This window comes from Zingiber officinale, chromosome 8A, assembly GCF_018446385.1.
Source record: "Zingiber officinale cultivar Zhangliang chromosome 8A, Zo_v1.1, whole genome shotgun sequence".
In the NCBI taxonomy this organism is placed as follows: Eukaryota; Viridiplantae; Streptophyta; class Magnoliopsida; order Zingiberales; family Zingiberaceae; genus Zingiber; species Zingiber officinale.
The window spans coordinates 92,948,837-92,970,917 of NC_056000.1; the positions used below are offsets into that span (position 1 = coordinate 92,948,837).

At 39.1% G+C, this 22,081-nt stretch overlaps 1 protein-coding gene across 1 annotated transcript; it reads left to right on the forward strand.

Annotated features, from left to right (window-relative positions):
* Window positions 1-3,481: 3,481 nt before the first annotated feature.
* LOC122011062 lies at window positions 3,482-6,075 on the forward strand. Its single transcript, XM_042567503.1, has 4 exons — window positions 3,482-4,031; window positions 4,204-4,802; window positions 5,137-5,513; window positions 5,712-6,075. Exons 1-4 carry the CDS (start codon window positions 3,482-3,484, stop codon window positions 6,073-6,075), a joined length of 1,890 nt encoding a protein of 629 aa, XP_042423437.1.
* Window positions 6,076-22,081: the final 16,006 nt, after the last annotated feature.

Genomic DNA, 22,081 nt, shown 5'->3' on the forward strand with positions numbered 1-22,081 from the left:
AGCCTCATTATTAAGCCTTCCAAAGCTTGCTTCATTCTCTTAGTCTTGGACCTTGTCATGGGTCCCCCAATTCCCTTCAATGCCTCTTCTTGGCTCACATCAATCTTCTCTTTCCATGCATTGGAAACTACCATTTGTTGGAAAGGGAGTGTGCATGAAGACTTGCATTACTTGCATTCATTATCTTCTCTTTCCATGCCTTGGAAACTACCATTTTCAGTTCTATATAATGTCTTGAGTAGATATCAAAGAGAGTAGCAAACATTATATTTTGAGAGAGTTTTCCTCCTTGTTGTTCTTCAACAACTCTGCGGGGATTACGGGTGAGCACTTGTAATTCTCTGCACTTTTATAATATCGGTTCTTGGTTTTGTTATAATCATTGGGTCGATATTCTCCATTGTTCTCATAATATTGGTTCTTGATTCTCTATAATCAACAGGTCAATATTCCATCCCTCCGAAACCTCCTTTGGACGATCCCGGAACTTGGTTCCAATCTTATTATTGCTGGGTCTCACGGCATTGTTCGTCGAGGTTCGCATCATCTTTGCTATCAGAGCCAAGTTCCAAATCAGGTTTATCTATCTTTCCTAGTGTTTATTTTGTTTTTATCATCACAATCTTGTTATCTTCATCTACTTTCTAGTATTGTTGCAAAAAAGAAAAGAAAAAAAAAAGAACAGAAAAGAAAGATAAAAAAAAAGAAAGAAAAGAGCAGAAAAGAAAAGGAAGAACAAAGATCGTTTGATTTGTTTTTATTGCATCTCGTGACGTGATTCCGTTTCCATTTGCACGTTTCTTTTCAACTCCGTTTACCATCTCCATTGTGCTGCTTTGATTTGATTTTCTCTATCATATCATCATTTCTATTTGCTTCATATCTTCTTTCCATCGTTCCTTGATTGATATCGTAACCTCGATCCAACTGAGCATAGAATCGGTATTCTGAGTTTGTTGGGTTGAATAAGTGTTTGCTTGTTTTGACTTGCTTAGTTTCTCTAGAACTTTTTGGAGGAAAACAAGTGAGCAGAGAGAACTCAATTTTCTGAGCGAAACACGAGTGTTTTTGTGACATCCAACTGAGTGCAAATATGTGAGGGAGTGAGTGAGGATCCTCCTTTGTTCATAATATTTCAGTTGCAGCTCACTATGTCTCGAGAGCACGGTGGCAGGGTTGATCCAAGTGATGGAGGAGGGGCTGATCAGACTACAATCATGCGGGCTATGCAACAACAATTTGAGCGCATGAATGTCGTGTTCAATGAGATTCGAGATCGGTTGGATAGGCATGAGGATCGACTCGAACAACATCAGCAAGAGCCATTACCTAGGCATCGGAGACCCAACCAGCGACCACATTTTACTCCAAATGTCCCAGATGATGACTATAATGATGGGGCGAGCAATGAAGTGGTCTCCAATGTTAGCTAGAGCCCTAGAGCCAATCATTTGATGATTGTATTTTGGACTTGTTGTATCATATTCTATATAAATAAAGGCATTTAGTTTTTGGTTATTATACTTACTTGTATTGGTGCCAAATAAACTAAGTATAATAACATCCTTGAGTAGACGGTTCTCACCTATATCAATCGGTTAGTTGAACCGATAGTGAGATGATATAGGGAACACTACTCTTAATTATTCCTAGTCAAGTATTAACATTCAGGGACAATGTTAATGCAATAAGACTAGCATGTAGGTCAACTCGATGACTTGATCTCACAAGTCATGGATATAGAGATATCAAGTTGACACATGGGTATGCATTAGAGAATGTATACTGAATGACCCGCCATGAGAAAGTATCATGGATCGTTATATGAGTGTCATATACTTTCTCATGTGGCTATTAGTATGACTACTAGTCCTTAGACCTGAAGTCACCATGGTTCCCAACATAAGGAGTAATGTACTTTGGTTTCGTCAAACGTCACCCGTAACTGGGTGGACCATAAAGGCGATTACTAGGTATGTAACAAATTATGCGGAGGGATGTGAGTGATGTAGATGGGATCTATCCCTCCTATATGACGGGAGAGACATCGGTAATCTTGATAGAGTGAGACCACGAAGTGCATGGCCATGCCCAAATGAGTCAATATAGGATATTGAGCTCATTTGATTGAGTGAGTCTACTTGGAGTTCAAGATTTAGATTGATTAGAGGATGACACGGTCTATGCCTCACATTGATCAATCTAGATGTCTAGGATAGAAGGACGCTTGTCATATATTGTGAGGAGTCACAATTAGTAGTCACAAGATGATGTTGGATCTCAACATTCTTGTAACTTGGGTAGTAATGATGTATTGCTAGATACCGCTCATTACTTATGTTTCTAAATGAGTTTAGGGGCATTGCCAACGTTACAAGAACCTATTGGGTCACACACAAAGAACAAGTGGATGGAGATTAAGTTCATATGATGAACCAAGAGGATTAGATTCATTTGATGAATCAAATTGGATTAAGAGTAATCCTAATTGGGCTAATTGAGTTGGACTCAAGTTGATTCATGTGTTCAATGAGCCTAATTTAGATTATGACTCATTGAATCAATTTAATTAAATGAATTAGATTCATTATATTAAATTGACTTGAATTAAATGGTTGGATTAGATCAACCATGAGAGAGATTAAGTCAAGTTTGACTTGACTTGAGAGGAAGATGAAGAGTTAAGTTTGACTTGACTTTATGCCACCTCATTGGTGAGTTGGCATTAAGTGGACCAATGATGATGCTCCACATCATCATGGTTACTTAAGTGAAGTGCCACCTCATGGGAGTTACCAAGAGTTGTGACTCTTGGTATCCCATGGAGGTTACAAACCACTTAATTAGATGAAAAGAGTTTCATTTTGCAAGTGTAACTCTTATTCAAGTGATCTTCCTCCTCCTAAGCTCTCTTCTTGCTCCTTCTCTTCTCTTGGTCATGGGTTTCAAGCAAGGGAGAGTGAATCTAATCCAAGAAGAAAGGTTAGTGAAAGTCACATAGAGGTATTTAGAGGAGTGTGTTCTCTTCTTTTCCTTTCTTCTTCTTCCAATCCTACCCGAGAGCCCTAGAGAGTGCTAGCACACTTATGGTGCTCTCTTCTCCATCCTTGAGTGTTAGAGAACACATCTTGTTCGTGTGGATATCACTAGAGAGTTGTCTACGTTGACAACTTCGAGATCCGGCATACCGTTGGACGAGCGGGATTTGCGAGGGCATGCTTCAAAGGTATAAAATGTTTTTCCTTTGTAGATCTACTGTAGATCATAGTTTTAAACTCGTACTCGTATTTTCGAAAGTTTTTCTTCGCACGAGATCCAGTGGCATGGGTGATTCGGGGTTTCCGCGACGCGAAAACGTGGTTTTCGCGGCCCGAAAAACCCAACATCCAATGCTACTTGGAGAAGGGCTAGGGCTATCAGACCCGAAAGGCCAAGGCATGTTCAAAGGCAACACCGAGAAAGGGAAGCCGTAGATCGTAACATGGGCACCATCAAGCTGTCCATTCCTCCATTTCAAGGTAAAAATGACCCTAATGTTTATATTGAATGGGAGAGGAAAGTTGAGTTGGTATTCGATTGTCACAATTACTCGGAGGAGAAGAAAGTGAAGCTTGCTGCGATGGCTTTTACCGACTATGCCATTATATGGTGGGATCAGCTGACCCTGAGTAGACGTCGAAACCGTGAGCTTCCCATCGACAATTGGGAGGATATGAAAGTAGTTATGAGAAGAAGATTTGTACCATCTCACTATTATCGGGACTTACATTTGAAATCGCAAAGTCTGAAGCAGGGGTCCATGACTGTGGAAGACTACCACAAGGAGATGGAGATAGCCTTGATTCAGGCTAACATTGAGGAGGACCGAGAGGCGACTATGGCTCGGTTCATTTGTGGCCTGAACCGTGAGATTGCCAATATTGTTGAGCTGCATCACTACGTGGAGCTTGACGATGTGGTGCACATGGCAATGAAAGTTGAAAGACAACTCAAGAAAGGAGTGCGATCATCTTCCAAATATGAGGCCGCGAGTTCATCCCCTTGGAAGCAGAAGTGGGGATCATCAAAACCAACTGAGAAAGCAATTTCAAAATCAAAGGGAGAGACGAATGTGGCCAAGACACAACCTAGCAACAAAGATAGGGGGTAACTCATCTTCCCAACCTCAAAGAAATCGTGACATCAAATATTTTCGTTGTTTAGGATCAGGTCATATTGCTTCTCAATGCCCAAACAAGCGATCAATTATCATATTGGATAATGGGGAGATCGAAACTGAAGAGGAAGATGAAGGAAATGAGTTCACTCCATCAGTTGAAGATACTAGTGATGTTGAGCTTGTTGTTGATGGCCAAGCTCTTGTTGTGCTAAGAGCTCTCCATATGCAAGCCAAAGAAGATGATGATAGGCTGCAAAGGGAGAACATCTTCTACACCCGCTGCCATGTGAAAGATCAGGTATGCGGTTTGATTATTGATGGTGGCAGCTGTGTTAATGTGGCAAGCAAGTTAATGGTGGACAAGCTTGGTCTACCTACCTTGAAGCATCCAAAGCCATATAAACTCCAATGGCTCAATGACAGTGGAGAAATGAAGGTAACCAAGCAGGTCCTTATTTCATTTATGATTGGAAGGCACACGGATGAGGTTCTGTGTGATGTTGTACCCATGCAAGCTAGCCATTTGCTTCTTGGAAGACCGTGGAAATTTGACAGACGGACCACACATGATGGGTATAAGAACCGCTACAGCTTCAGCAAGGATGGTAGGAACATTACACTTGCACCTTTGACACCTCGTCAAGTATTTGAGGAACAACTCTAGATAAAAAAGTCCGTTGCAGCAAGAGGAAAAGGTGTGGCTGAAATAGAAAAAGAAAATGAGAGTGAAAATGAAAATGAAAAAAAGATGGTGGACTAAGAATGAAAAAAGAGAGTGAAAAAAAAAAGAAAAGATTGAGAGTTCGGCCTTGAAAAAGAAAGAAGAAAGAAAAATGAGCTTCTATGCAAAAGAAAGAGAGATCAAAAGTGCTTTGAACTCCGATAGACCGATGATCTTGTTTCTATACAAGGACGCCTATCTTTCTTTGGCTGACCATAATGTTTCTTTGCCTTGTGCTGTGATGTCTCTTTTGCAGGATTTTAAGGATGTCTTTTCCGAGGATACGCCACCTGGGTTACCACCCAAAAGAGGAATCGAGCATCAAATTGATCTCATTCCGGGAGCTTCCATTCCAAACCGACCAGCTTATCGAAGTAGTCCAGAAGAGACCAAAGAGCTTCAAAGGAAAGTCGAAGAACTTATGACCAAAGGACATGTTCGTGAAAGCATGAGTCCCTGTGATGTGCCAGTGTTGCTGGTTCTAAAGAAAGACGGGACTTGGAGGATGTGCGTGGATTGTCGAGCTGTAAACAAGATAACGATAAAGTATCGTCACCCTATTCCTCGCTTAGATGACATGCTTGATGAATTACATGGATCTACTATATTTTCTAAGATTGATTTGAAGAGTGGGTATTATCAAATTTGAATTAAGGAAGGAGATGAGTGGAAAACAACTTTTAAGACAAAACAGGGGCTATATGAATGGTTAGTGATGCCATTTGGATTGACGAATGCTCCTAGCACATTTATGCGTCTCATGAACCATGTGCTACGTGCATTTATTGGAAAATTTGTTGTTGTTTATTTTGATGACATTCTGATCTATAGCAAGAGTTTGCATGACCATATTGATAATTTGAAATGTGTGCTTGAAGCTTTGAGGCGTGAAAAATTATTTGATAACCTTAAGAAATGCAACTTTTGCGTAGATAGGGTTGTTTTCCTTGGATTTGTTGTTAGTTCCAGAGGCGTGGAAGTTGATGAGGAGAAGGTGAAAGCTATCAGGGAATGGCCTACCCCTAGCACCATCACTGAAGTAAGGAGTTTTCATGGTTTAGCCGGGTTCTATAGGAGGTTTGTGCCAAATTTCAGCACCATCGCTGCCCCTTTAACAGAAATCATCAAGAAGAATATTGGATTTAAGTGGGGAGAGGCACAAGAGAAAGCCTTCAACGCATTAAAGAAAAGCTAAGTACTGCTCCTTTACTACTTCTACCAGATTTTTCTAAGGTTTTTGAAATCGAATGTGATGCTTCTGGTATTGGTATAGGTGCTGTTCTTATGCAAGAAAAGAGGCCAATTGCCTACTTTAGTGAGAAGCTCAATGGTGCAGCGTTGAACTACTCAACATATGACAAGGAGCTCTATGCATTGGTGCGAACTTTGGAGACATGACAACATTACTTGTGGTCCAAGGAGTTCATTATTCACACGGACCATGAGTCACTGAAGCATTTGAAAGGCCAAGGTAAATTGAATCGTAGACATGCTCGTTGGATTGAATTCATTGAAATGTTTCCTTATGTGATCCAATACCAGCAAGGAAAAGAGAATGTGGTAGCAGATGCTTTGTCACGCAGGTACACCCTTATCTCTACCTTAGGATCAAAGTTTCTTGGATTTGAGCACCTGAAGGAATTGTATGTGAATGATGCTGACTTTGCTGATATCTTTAAAGCATGCGAAAAGGGTGCATTTGTAAGTTCTATATGCATGATGGTTACTTGTTTCGAGAAAATAGACTTTGCATTCCCCAAAGTTCTTTGCGTGAGTTGCTTGTTAGGGAGTCACATGGGGGTTTATTAATGGGGCATTTTGGAGCTGTGGACCTTGGACATTTTGAAAGAACATTTCTTCTGGCCTCATATAAAAAGAGATGATGAAAGGATTTGCATTAGGTGCCTTGCATATAAGAAAGCCAAGTCTAAGGTGCAACCACATGGACTTTATATGCCTTTGCCTGTGCCTAGCCACCCTTGGACTGATGTGTCAATGGATTTTGTGTTAGGTTTGCCTAGGACTAGGAATGGCCGAGATAGTATTTTTGTGGTTGTGGACCGATTTTTGAAGATGGCACACTTTATCCCTTGCCATAAAACTGATGATGCTACACATGTGGTAAATTTATTCTTTAGGGAGGTAGTCCGTTTGCATGGGGTCCCTCGAACAATTGTTAGTGATCGAGATGTGAAGTTCCTCAGCCATTTTTGGCGAGTCTTGTGGGGGAAAACATGGGACAAAGTTGTTATTCTCTACCACTTGTCACCCACAGACTGATGGGCAAACCGAGGTCGTTAATCGAACCTTGGGAAATTTGTTGCGTTTTGCCATTGGGAAGAATTTGAAAGCATGGGAAGATTGCATACCATTTATTGAATTTGCATACAATAGGGTTACGCATTCTTCTACTAAGTATTCACCTTTTGAGATTGTCTATGGTTTTAATCCATTAACTCCATTCGATTTAATTCCATTGCCTGTGGATGAGATTGCTAGCCTTGAAGGTCAAGCGAAGGCTGATTTGGTGAAAAGGATCCATGACAAGGCAAGGCAACACATGCTGAGGAGGAATGAGCAGATTGCAACCCGTGCCAACAAGGGATGAAAGCCGATTACTTTTCAATCTGGAGACTGGGTCTGGGTTCATTTTCGAAAGGAGCAATTTCCGAAACGAAGGCAATCCAAGCTGAACCCATGTGGTGATGGACCATTTCAAGTACTGGAGAAAATCAACGACAATGCATACAAGTTGGATCTTCCAGGTGAGTACCAAGTGAGTTCAACCTTTAATGTTTCTGATCTTTCCCCTTTTGTTGTTTCAGATTCGAGGACGAATCCTTTTGAGGAAGGAGGGGATGATACAATTTCGGATTAGCTCCAAGCCAATGAGACAGGACTGCAAGTCGAGATGTACGTCCCGAACCACGAAGAGCATGAAGAGGACTTGCACGTGCCAGCTGAGCTGATAATGAAAACAGAGGTCAAGCAAGTTCAACATGCTGTACAAGCATTGACATCTCGTATCTTGGAAGGGCAGGCTATGGTGTTACAGTCGATGTCATGCCGAATGATCAACTTCATACAAGTCGACCCTAAAATGGGTCAATTAGCTGCGGAAGAATGGAATATCATGATGCAACATGTTCCTAGCCAAATACCATACTAGAATGGTGGGAAAACTCACCATTCTGGTTGGAATTGGTGTCCCATTTAATGTCACCTACATTTTGGACGAATTCCCAAGTTGGAAGACAGCTAGAGGGAGTGTGCATAAAGACTTGCATTCATCATCTTCTCTTTCCATGCATTGGAAACTACCATTTGTTGGAAAGGGAGTGTGCATGAAGACTTGCATTCATTATCTTCTCTTTCCATGCCTTGGAAACTACCATTTTCAGTTCTATATAATGTCTTGAGTAGATATCAAAGAGAGTAGCAAACATTATATTTTGAGAGAGTTTTCCTCCTTGTTGCTCTTCAGCAACTCTGCAGGGATTACGAGTGAGCACTTATAATTCTCAGCACTTTTATAATATCGGTTCTTGGTTTTGTTATAATCATTGGGTCGATATTCTCCATTGTTCTCATAATATTGGTTTTTGATTCTCTATAATCAACGGGTCAATATTCCATCCCTCCGAAACCTCCTTTGGACGATCCCGAACTGAGTTCCAATCTTATTGTTGCTGGGTCTCGCGGCATTGTTCGTCGAGGTTCGCATCAGGATAGGAAGTCTAGTATTAGACATTTACATATCTATGGTTGTTCAGTTGAGGCTAGGCCCTCCAGGTCTTATGAAAGGAAACTAGACTCAAGATCAGTTAGCTACAATTTTTTAGATTACTTTGAGAAATCAAGTGGGTGTAAACTTTAGGATCCCTCTAAGAGATCATTTTTGAAATAGGAAATTCTAAATTTATTGAGAATAGTGGGTGTGATAAAGTCAAAGAAATATCTTTTGATTAAAGCGTCAGTGATTCTCTTATATTACTACTAGTATAATTAGTTGTAATATGGTTTCCATACCGCACATTGTGGATATTGCACATCTAGTGGGAGTAGTGAGTCAAGATATTCCAATATCATCTCTAATGCAATTAGAGGAGTCTATAACTCAAATTGAGATATTATCTCATATGGATGAGCAAGTACCTCAACCACCTAAAAAATAAGTGTCGCTAAGATGATCCACGAGGCAACGGAGTACCAAGAATTTGTTAGTATTAGCCCTAATACCAATTATGAGATGATTGACAAGGGCACTTTTTGTATCATATTTTACTTATTAATAAAAGATAAAGTTGGTTATTATATTTACTTCAATTCAGTGCCGAATAAATAAGTATAATAATGTCCTAGAATTGTAGGTTCTAGTCTACAACTTGTCAATTGGTTAAATTGATAGTGAGATGTTGTGAATAAATAGAATACTACTCTTAACTATTTCTAGACAAGCATTAATATTCAAGGACAATATTAATGTGTTGACACTAGCATATAAGCCAACGGATGACTTAATCTCACAAGTCATGGATATGAGATATCAGGTTAACACATAGGTATATATTAGAGAATATATACTAAATGACCCTCCATTAGAATATTTCATGGATCATTATATGAGTGTCATAGACATTCTCATAGTGACTATTATTATGAATAGTCCTTAGACCTAAAATCACTATGGTTCCTTATATATGGAGTTGTATACTTTAGTATCGACAAACGTCACTTGTAACAAGATGGACCATAAAGTCGATCAATGGGTATGTAATAAGTTATGCACAGGGATGTGAGTGATGTAGATGGGATCTATCCCTTCCATATGATGGAAGTGATATTGTGAGCCCCTTGATTAGTAGGACGCAAGAATGCATGGCCATGCATAAATGAGTTAATATATGATATTAAGCTTATTTGATTGAGTATGTCTACTTGAGATCAAGAAACACAAAGATTGATAAGAGGATGATACGGTCTATGCCTCATTGAACAATTCAGATATCAAGGATAGAAGGATTGAGTCATACAAGATAATAGATAAGGAAAGGTTAGGTTGGATCTCAATATTCTTGTCACTTGAGTAGCAATGATACCTTACTAGATGTCACTCATTGTTTATGTATCTTAAATAGTTTTAGAGACATTGTCAATATTATGAGAACTTATTGGGTCACACACAAAGAACAAGTTAATTTAAAGATAAATTCATATGATGAATCATTGGATTAAGTCAAATTAGACTCATTGAGTTAGACTCAATTGGATCCAACTATTGGATTGAGTCCAATTCAAATTAGACTCATTGAGTTAATTCGGATTGATAATTAATGAGTTAGACTCATAGAGTGATTTGATGATTTTAAATTCATGTAGGAAGAGGAGTGTTCAATTTAGACTTGATCATGCATTGGATGAAGAGTGGTCAATTTTGAATTGCTCATGCATTGGATGCATTGGATGAAGATAAATATTAATGTTAATTAAGGTAATTGACATTAAGGCAATTTCATGAATGAGTACAAAAGGGGTTTTGATTCATTTTCATGGAGAGACTTTTGTGTTCTTGCTTCTTTTCTTCCTTCTTCCACTCTTGGCTGAAATCTACTAAAGAGGTTGCTAACACAACTTTTGGTTGATTTTCTTCTCTACTTCTTGAGTTCATGAGACAGACGGAAGACTTATTCATGTGGATACTGAAAGAGGTGTGAACGCTTGATCGTGCCAAGATCAAAGTTGTCGGGAGTTCGTGTTTACGCAACAAAAGTAACTCCTTTCATAAAACTTAGTATATCATTTTCCTCCGCATGGATCTTCTGGAAAGGATCTAGCTATTTTTCGTTGCGCTTTCTGCATGTTAGCGCTCTAGTTCCTTACAGAATTCTTATGATTATGTTTATCTCCAAGAGCATGATTTTGACATAGGGTTGAAAAATGATTCTCACTCCTTTTTTGACGTTGCGCTCTCTACTCCTTTTCTTTTCCATTTTTTTTTCTCTCACAATCTTTTCTTTTTTCACTCTCATTTTTTATCCTCAATTGATCTTCGTATACTTGCTTAGGAGTTAATGGTACAAGAGTTACAAGTTTACCATGCATCTTAAAAGAATATTTATTTGTGAACCCATCGTGTATGACCCTCCTATCAAATTGCCATGGTCTACCTAAAAGCAAATGACTTGCATGCATTGGTACTACATCACAAAGAACATCATCATGATACCTACCAATGGATAATGAAACCAATACTTGCTTAGTGACCTTAACCTCCCCGCAATCATTCAACCATTGTAGTTTATAAGGTCTAGGATGTTTAGTGGTTGGTAAGCATAATTTCTCAACCAATATAGTACTAGCAACATTAGTGCAATTTCCTCCATCTATAATCATACTACATACCTTGTCTTAGATGTGGCAACGGGTATGAAATATGTTGTCTCGTTGTTCTTCATCTTCTTCCTTCACTTGCACATTTAGAGCATGCCTAGTGACAAGGGCTTCACCTTCAACGGCATACTCTTCTACATCACTTTCCATCAATGGTGGCAAGGCATTATCATCTTCAGACTCACTCTCAGTTTCAATATCACCCTTTTCTTTCAAAAGCATACTTCTTTTGTTTGGACATTATGAAGCGATATGTCCTCTTCCCAAACACTTAAAGCATTTAATGTCTCTATTTCTTGAAGATTGGATAGGTTCTTTACCTTTAACCAATGGAGAATTAGCATCTTTATTCTTCAAAAACTCGGTCTTACTCTTTGATGCAACTTTATCCTCTCTTTTGTTCCAACTAGATTTCCAAGTGGATGAATTAGAACTTTGACCATGTTTGATTGAACCCTTCCTTTTGAGTTGCCTTTCAACTTTCATGGACATATGCACCATATCTTCAAGCTCCACATAATGTTGCAACTCTACTATATTTGCAATTTCTGAATTCAAACCTTGTAAAAATCTTGCCATGGTTGCTTCTCGGTCCTCCTCCACATTGGCTCGAATCATGGCAATCTCCATCTCTTTGTGGTATTCCTCCACGGTCTTGGATCCTTGGGTTAGACTTTGTAGCCGTTGGTACAAATCTCGATAGTAATGTGATGGAATGAACCTCTTCCTCATAATTGATTTCATCTCTTCCCAAGTGCCAACGGGTCTCTCATTGTTTCTTCTCCTGCTTAAAATAACTTGATCCCACCAAATAATAGCATAATCAATAAATTCGATAGCAGCAAGTTTTACCTTCTTCTCTTCAGAGTAGTTGTGACAATCAAATACTAATTCCACTTTCTTTTCCCACTCCAAATATGCGTCTGGATCACTTTTGCCTTGAAAAGAAGGAATCTTCAACATAATCAGTCATCCTTCCCCTTCTACCACCAATTCTGATGCCACCAGATCTGCCACTAGAAACTCTATCATCAATGTCCTCAGAAATGCCATCATCATCATCGTTGTTGTCTTCACGGTTATATTGCCTTGAAATTCGTGTGAGAACTCTACCAGCTTAGCTATTTTGCAATTCAGTAATTACAGCATCTTGTCTCTCCAATCTGTCGAGGATTTGATTGAATATAATTTCCATGCGTTCCAAGTGTTGTCTCAAGGCACGTTGTTCAAGTGTTTCTCTAGGTCTTGCTTCTTCTCCACTTGTCGCCATTAATGCAATCTGTTGTCACTCAATCACTCAACTCGCTAATGTTAGCTCTTTAAGGAACTTAGAATTGTGGCAATTCCTTGTAAACGATCGTTGACTGATTGAAAATCCCAAAGGTATAGGATAAAAGAAAGGAAATGATAGAAGAATGCAAATTGCAGAATTGAAAAATTAAATTAAGTTCAGAAAGGAAATTTGCTAGAATTGAATCTAGGCAAAACTTATGCGAATGCGGGACTAAGAGATAAAGATATTTGAAATAAGAACTGAAAAGGATCTTGCCAGAACTTAATTTAGGCAGGTGTAGAATTAAATCTTTGCTAGCACCAAGACGAATAAAACTCACTAGGATTGAGATGATAATGATAAGCAGATAATTTTGAACAAATTGACAAAGTTTCAAGCACAAAGAGAAAAGGATAACCAAATCGATTTAGAAAAACTTGGCTCTGATACCAAATGATGTGAACCCAACAAGAGAGATATCTCAAGAACCCACAACGAATTGAAAACAGAAAGAAGGAAGGTCTAAGTCGATAAGATGGATGAAAAGAAACCTCGACCCAATGCTTAGAAAAGCACGAACCTTGGTATAGAAGATGGAAGACGCCACAACCTTGGGATTGAGGTTGATAAGTCTTCGAACGCCACAAGGAGATGCCTTGATAAGTTCAAGTTCAATGAAGAACCAACAAGCGAGAGCCTCACCGTGTTTTAGATTGAAAAATATATCAAAGATACATGTGTGGTCGTCACCCCCTTTATTTATAGCTATAAGGTGACCAAAAAATCCTAAAAGGCCAAAAGAAAGCCCATTTAGTAAAGGCCCATATAGACTACTTAGCCATTTTAAGCATATGGCATTATTACAACCCAAATAAAGGTAAAAATGAGTCCAAATTGAGCCAACATATCCATACTACATAGATATGAGACTTAAATACTAATTTAGCTCATCTAAGGCTCGAATTAGGTTGACTAAGCCGGATGACTTGCTCTTGGTCAAACCTTCTTCAATAGTAGCTTTGGCCTTCACATCTTCAATTAGCACATTAAGTGCTTCCTTAATCTTTTTAGCCCTAGCCCTTATAATTGGTCCTCCATTGATGCATAATGGATCATCATTAATATCTGGAGTGGATTGAGCATGACCCATATCACTAGCTTGTTGCGCAACTTGTTCTCTTTCATTTATTCCATCACTTCTTGAAAGTGCATCTGCTACAACGTTTACCTTTCCTTGCTTATGCTTAATCACATAAGGAAATTGTTCAAGAAATTCGACCCATTTGGCATGCCTTTTGTTGAGCTTCCCTTGCCCTTTCAAATACTTCAAAGATTCATGATCACTATGAATGACAAATTCTTTAGACAAAAGATAATGCTGCCATGTTTGTAATGCTCTAACAAGTGCATACAATTCTATATCATAAGTGGAATAGTTGAGAGTAGCGCCACTTAGTTTCTCACTAAAATATACAATGGGATGACCATCTTGAAGTAAAACAGCACCAATACCCACATGAGATGCATCACATTCAATTTCAAATGATTTGGAAAAATCAGGTAAAGCAAGAATGGGTGCATGCATCCCATCTTGAAGTAAAACAGCACCAATACCCACATGAGATGCATCACATTCAATTTCAAATGATTTGGAAAAATCAGGTAAAGCAAGAATGGGTGCATGTGTGAGTTTATCCTTAAGTGTTTGAAATGCCTTTTCTTGATTCTCTCCCCATCTAAAACCCATGTTTTTCTTAACAATTTCATTTAGAGGTGCTGCCACTGTGCTGAAGTCCTTCACAAACCTCCTGTAGAAACTTGCCAACCCATGGAAGCTCCTAACCTCACTTACAGTTTTAGGAGTTGGCCAATCTCTAATGGCCTTAACTTTCCCTTCATCAACCTGCACTCCTTTAGAACTTATGACAAAACCAAGAAAAACCACATGAGTAGTGCAAAAAGAACATTTTTCCAAGTTAGCATATAGTTTTTCCTTTCTAAGGACATGCAAGACAGATTGGAGATGTGCAAGATGCTCAACAAAACTCTTGGAATATACCAAAATATCATCAAAGTATACTACCACAAATTTTTCAAGAAATTCTCGTAAGACATGGTTCATAAGCCTCATAAAAGTACTTGGTGCATTAGTTAACCCGAAAGGCATTACCAACCATTCATACAATCCATATTTGGTTTTGAAAGCTGTTTTCCATTCATCCCCTTCCCTTATCCTAATTTGATGGTACCCACTTTTCAAATCAATTTTAGAAAAGAAGCAAGCACCATGCAATTCATCAAGCAAATCATCAAGTCTAGGGATAGGATGTCTATACCGAATTGTAATGTTGTTGATTGCTCTACAATCAGTGCACATCCTCCATGATCCATCCTTTCTAGGCACCAAAATTACAGGTACAGCACAAGGACTTAAACTTTCTCTAACCCATCCTTTTTGCAATAACTCCTCCACTTGATTTTGTATCTCCTTTGTTTCTTGAGGATTGCTCCTATAAGCTGGCCTATTGGGTAGAGAAGCGCCAAGAATAAGGTCTATTTGGTGTTCAATCCCCCTCATTGGTGGCAAACTGTGAGGTACTTCCTTGGGAAACACATCCTCAAAATCCTGTAAAATAACAACAACATCACTAGGCAAGGAGTTAGGGTTAGATTCCAAGCAAGTTTCCTTGCTCAAAAGAAGAAATATAGGCTGCCTTGTCAAATAAGCTTTCTTCACCTCACTTCCTCTTGTAAACAAATTTTCTATTTTTCTCTCTTTCTTTTCCTCATTCTCTCTTTTCTTTTGAATTTTGTCCTCAAAATCAAGTATTTTCTTTTTCACACACTCTTTCTTTTTCTTAAGCTCTCGCTCTTCTTTTTCTCTTTTCTCTCTCATTTTTATTTGATCCTCACAAACCTCCCTTGGTGATAACGGTACAAGTGTGACTTTGCGAGAATTGTGGACAAAAGAGAACTTGTTGGAGAATCCATCATGGTGAGCTCGCCTATCAAACTGCCAAGGTCTTCCAAGAAGAATGTGGCTTGCCTCCATAGGCACAATATCACATAGAACTTGATCTTCATATTTGCCAATGGAGAAATTAATCAACACTTGCTGGTTCACTACCAATTCACCACTATTACTAAGCCATTGGAGTTTATATGGTCTTGCATGTGGTGTAGTCTTGAGGTTGAGTTTGGTGACCATCCTAGTACTTGCCACATTGGTACAACTTCCACCATCAATGATCATAGAGCATGTTTTACCTTGAATAAGGCGGCGGGTATGAAAAATATTTTCTCTTTGGTCCTCCTCGTGCTCCTTGGCTTGGCTTCCCAATAATCTCCTAACCACCAAGAGATCTCCATCTTGCGCATAGGCGGCTCCATCATTTTCCTCATCGCTTGAGGAAGAGGAATGAGAAGTAATTTCTTCACTAGAGATACTCCCATTATCTCTCACCACCATAGTCTTCTTATTCGGGCATTCGGATGCAATATGACCTTTTCCCAAACACCTAAAACACTTGATATCCCTACTCTTAGAAGTGGAAGAAGAGGTAGTAGGAATAGGCTTCTTAGTGCTTGCTTCCTCCTTAGAATTTGAAGAAGAACCCTCCTTCTTTGGCTTGTCCTTCCAACTTGAAGAGTAGTTTGGAGAAGATGATTTCTTCATAACGCCCTTTCTCTTTAATTGTTGCTCTATTTTCATTGCTTGATGCACTAAGTCGTCAAGCTCCACATAATGTTGTAACTCCACAATGTCTCCAATGTCTCGGTTTAGGCCATGGAGAAACCGAGCCATGGTAGCTTCCCTATCCTCCACAATATTGGCCCTAATCAAAGCCACCTCCATCTCCTTGTAGTAATCATCCACACTCCTACTCCCTTGGGTGAGTCTTTGCAATTTGTTGTGCAATTCCCTATGGTAGTGGGAAGGCACAAATCTCCTTCTCATCAAAGTCTTCATTTCGTCCCAAGTGTTGATAGGATGCTCTTCATACCTTCTTCTCTCCTTTTGCAATTGATCCCACCAAATTAAGGCATAATCGGTGAACTTAAGGGCAGCCACCTTTACTTTCTTTGCATCATTGTAATTGTGGCATGAGAAAATTTGTTCTATTTTCATCTCCCATGCAAGATATGTTTCAGGATCATTCCTCCCTTGGAAGGAAGGTATCTGGACTTTCACACCTCCTAGATCATCTTCTCGTCTATGGTCTCTACCTCCTCTTTCATGTCTTCTTCCCCCTTCATGCCTCCTTCTTTCTCTTGGTGAATCATAAAATGGTTCATTTTGACGAAATTCTTCATGATTAGAATTGCCCCCACGGTTCGAAACTTTTTCTCCTTCAAGTCGGTCCATCCTTTCGTGTATTTCTTCAAGTTGTCTTTGAAGTATTCTCTCAAATTGTTGAGTAAGTGCCTCCATTTGAAGCCTATTAAGATCTCGCCTAGGGGAATTAGGTGATTTTTCCCCACTCATGCTTGCAACAAAAAAATAGAAGATGAAAAGGAAAATTACAAAAGAAATGTTAGACGGACCTCACCACTCTACTCACGTGGTTGCACTCAAATTTATCCACTCAGCTTCCTTTATAAGTTCTTAAGGAAAGAACCTTATCAATATCTTTCTCAAGACAACAAGTAGATAATCAAGTGAATAAGAAACCAACAAGAGAAATATGAGTAGAACAAGAGAAATAAACGGATAAAACGAGAAATTCAGCAATGACCAAGAGCAATGGAAGGAATATATCTTTGAATTCAGATTTCACAAAGAAAGAATATTGAGTCCTTTCAATTCACAAATCCTTCTCCTTTTTTTCTTCTTCTTTTTTTTTCAATCAGAAATCAATGACTCTAATGATTTTTTTTTCTTTTTTTCGAATTTTCCTTCCTTTTTTTTTTTTGAGTTGAGGACCCAAATAGATAATAGAAATTTATGATAGATAGGGACGAAGAGATCAACAAAGATGGACAAGAACAAAGATGAAAACAAGACACAAACCTGAAAATCAAGGAGCCAAGGCTCTGATACCAAATGATAAAGAAACCTTGTAAATGGATCGTCTTGAAATTCAGCTTGGGGAAGGGTATTGACGCCACACTCAAGCAAGATGAGAAGGTGAGTGATAAGTCATAGAGTTTTGATCGCCACAAGTTGCCTTGATAAGATCGAAATTAGTTCTTTGCCTAAGAACAAGAAGGAAGCTCTCACAAAAGAGGAACTCAAATTTTCATTCAAACTTACATGATTTGTCATGAGTTCTCCTATTTAACATCCCTTAAGATCCCCTATGCACTAATTATGCAATAAATATCATGCTTGCATGCATGGGTTTTATTATCCACTAATGCAACCACTAATCCCTAATACTAGCTTAATGCAACCATGCATGCATGGTATTTGTTATACTAGCTTAGGAACTTTCAAAAATGCATTAAAAACCCACAAAGGACATCAAAAGTCACTTTAGAAAAATCCCCCCATGCATGCACACGAAAATGGTCCTCATGTTGGTCCAATTTCACTTTCAAATTGAAGAAATGTGATCCGCTTAGTTGTTGCCTCCATTGTGCATTGATCCTCCTTTTCCTTGAGCCTTATTATTAAGCCTTCCAAAGCTTGCTTCATTCTCTTAGTCTTGGACCTTGTCATGGGTCCCCCAATTCCCTTCAATGCCTCTTCTTGGTTCACATCAGACCCTCACTTATTGAGACGATGCATCCGAGAAATGAGAAGCCAGGAGGAAGCATACTTGAGGAGAAGGTGAGAGTTGAGTTCGAGTGAGCTCAACTCTATATGATCGAAGCATCATCCAAGCAAACGAAATGAAGAATGGTTAACTACTGTGGTTGACCATTCCAAGCATCTCCTATTGACCAAAGGCACCTTGATGAAGTAAAGACTCGAGCCACCTTCGATGGATCTAAGGCGTTTTGTATGCAGTGAAGAGTCATTGTCAGCTGTGGGACTTGAGGTGCCTCCGAAGAATGGGAGCCATTTCCACAGAGATAAACTGTGGAGTCCAGCTCAGTCCAACTAAGAAACCTCTGATGTCGCCATATCAAATTAAAGTTCTTGCAACAAGGATAAAACTCAGTCGGCTAGAGGCGCCTCTAAGCATTCAAGGTGCTCCAGAAGTGTCACGTCAGTAAAACTTGGGTAGTATCCTCTAAGTTAGAGTAACACACTTGTATTAACTTTTGTAATTTTATTTTGAGCTTCCAATTGCTAGAAGGGGCATCTCCACCTCTAACATTATTAAAGGAGATCGTTAGGGCTTCTTATTGTCTTGGATTAACAACTACCCAAGTTGTAACCAAGTAAATCTTCATAGTTCCTACTTTCTTTTTATGTTATTTTCATCTAACCTATAGTGTGTTCTTGCTAAATAGAAAGTGGGGTTGAATAGCGCTCCTAGCTTTTTCACTTTTTTCATAAAAACTTGGAGTAAGTGTAACGGAAAAAAAGACAATGCTAACACTTTTGGTTTTACTTGGTTCGGAGTATATGATGACTCTTACTCTAAGGCTTGCGATCGATGATGGCTTTTGTTAAGTAATTTGATAATTACTAAGAAACTTTGTTTACACATAATGAAATACAATTAATAGTAAAGAGATAATTTTACCAACAACTCAAAAAGGAATAGCAGCTTTAGCGTTTGTTGTAGGATCAACGTTCGGGTATTATGGAGAGCTTTTCGGAACATTATGCAAGCACAGAATTAGTATGAAAAGTTGTATCTGAGGTGTTGGTCGAACCCTCCTTTTATAGCCCTATCTGGGCGCCTCGACTAGTCTCGAGCACCCCCCCCCCCCCAACACAAGGTTGATGTGGCGTCACTTCATGTTGGGTTCTTCGGGCCGCGAAAACCGCTTTTTCGCGTCGCGAAAACCGCTTTTTTGCGTCGCGGAAACCCCGAGTCACCCAAAGCCATGGATCTTGTGCAAAGATTCGTAAACAAAATTATCGAAAAACCTTTTTCTTGTACGAGTTTGTAAAAACTTTAGATCTACACTAAAGTTAAGATCATTACCCTTGTAGCGAAGCCCTTCGCGTTCCCGCTTGTCCAAGATGTCGCCGGATCTCTAGTTGTCAAAGTAGACAACCTCTATATGTATCCACACGGACACAAGTAGAAGGAGATGACCAAAAACACAAGGTGTGCTAGCACCAATGGAGTGTTCGGCCAAGGAATGGGAGAAGGAGAAGAGAGAGCACCCAAGGGAGAAGAAGAGTAAATGAAATCAATGAGAGGAAATTCAAACAACCCCTTAGCCATCAAGTGGCCGGCCACTCTAGGAGGTGTAACCCCCACATTAATTCCAATTAATGTGGAGACCATTAAGAGTTGTAACCCCCATGAGGTGGCACTCTAGGATGATGTGGATCAACACTATTGGTCCACATCTTGCCACCTCACTAAATGACATGGCAACAAGTGTAACCTCCTCATTTAATGTGGGTCGGCCACATTAAATGCTATGGAGGCTTGTAACCTCATGAGGTGACACACATTGATGATGTGGAGCAATCCTATTGGTCCACATCTTGCCAACTCACTAGTGATGTGGCAAAAAGTCAAGTCAAATATGACTTTTTCTCTTCCTCTCAAATCAAGTCAAACTTGATCAAATCTCTCTCATGGTTGATCTAATCCAACCATATGATTCAAGCCAACTTAATATAATGAATCTAATTCATTAAATTAAGTTGATTTAATGAGTCATAATCTTAATTAGACTCATTGAATACATGAATCAACTTGAGTCCAACTCAATTAGCCCAATTTGGATTACTCTTAATCCAATATGATTCATCAAATGAATCTAATCCTCTTAGTTCATCATATGAATCAAATCTCCATCTAATTGTCCTTAGTATGTGACCCTATAGGTTCTTGTAACGTTGGCAATGCCCTAAACCCATTTAGGAGCATAAGTAATGAGCGGTATCTAGCAACACATCATTACTACCCAAGTTACAAGAATGTCGAGATCCGACATCACCTTGTGACTACCAATTGTGACTCCTCACAAAATATGTCATTGTCCTTCTATCCTAGACATCTAGATTGATCAATATGAGGCATAGACCGTGTCATCCTCTAATCAATCTAAATCTTGAACTCCAAGTAGACTCACTCGATCAAAAGAGTTCAACATCTAATGTTGACTCATTTGGACATGGCCATGCACTTCGTGGTCTAACTCTATCAAGAATATTGATGTCGCTCCCGTCATATGGGAGAGATAGATTCCATCTACATCACTCACATCCCTCTGCATAATTTGTTACATACCCAGTAATCACCTTTATAGTCCACCCTGTTACGGGTGACGTTTGACGAAACCAAAGTACATAACTCCTTATGTAGGGATCCATGGTGACTTCAGGTCTAAGGACTAATAGTCATACTAATAGCCACATGAGAAAGTATATGACACTCATATAACGATCCATGATACTTTCTCATGGCGGGTCATTCAGTATATATTCTCCAATGTGTCAGCTTGATATCTCTATATCCATGACTTGTGAGATCAAGTCATCGAGCTGACCTACATGCTAGTCTTATTGCATTAACATTGTCCCTGAATGTTAATACTCGACTAGGAATGATTTAGAGTAGTGTTCCCTATATCATCTCACTATCGATTCAACTAATCGATTGATATAGGTATGAACCTTCTACTCAAGGACGCTATTATACTTAGTCTATTTGGCACTAATACAAATAAGTATAATAACCAAACAAATGCCTTTATTAATATACAAGAATATGATACAATGAGTCCATACAATCATCAAATGATTCGCTCTAGGACTCTAACTAACACTTCAGTGAAGTTCTATCCGGCGAACTTTATCCACCTCCGAGCCCCTGGACTGTAACGTGTGTCGTCTAATTAGTGAGTGTTACCTCAACTGCACTCGAGTGCCTAAGTTCATCCCAGTCCAGCCGCCTAGATGTCCAGGCGCCTAGATGCTCATTTTCTAGCCAATTTTCCAACTCCAATTTCCTACACCATAAAATTAGCACAATAAGCAAAATATATTATTTTGAATGAATTTGACAGTCTCGAAATTGTCCAATTCTGACTTTCGGATTTCAACGAAACCCTAGGTCAAATCGACGTCTACTGTTCTTTCAACGGGAACGCGTCCTCACCTACTCCTTTTACAAGAGTTTACCTAATATTTAACTATAATTTAATAATTTGAGTTGTCAAACTTGTAGATCCAATCATGTGGTAAAAGATGATTGGCTCATCCTCAGCGGCCCACGTCAACCTGTCCTTAGGTTAATACGGAGGAGATAATCACGAATGACTACTAGTCATTAGTACAGATGACCAAAACATAAGAAAAAACATGATGGAATATACTAAAATTCGATCTCAAAATCTCATATAATAGCACTCCATATCTCAATCATGCACATACTTACTGATACGTATCTCTTTTCTGAATTATTCCCGACACATTATCGAACACACGAACGTTAAAAAAAACATAATTAAAAAC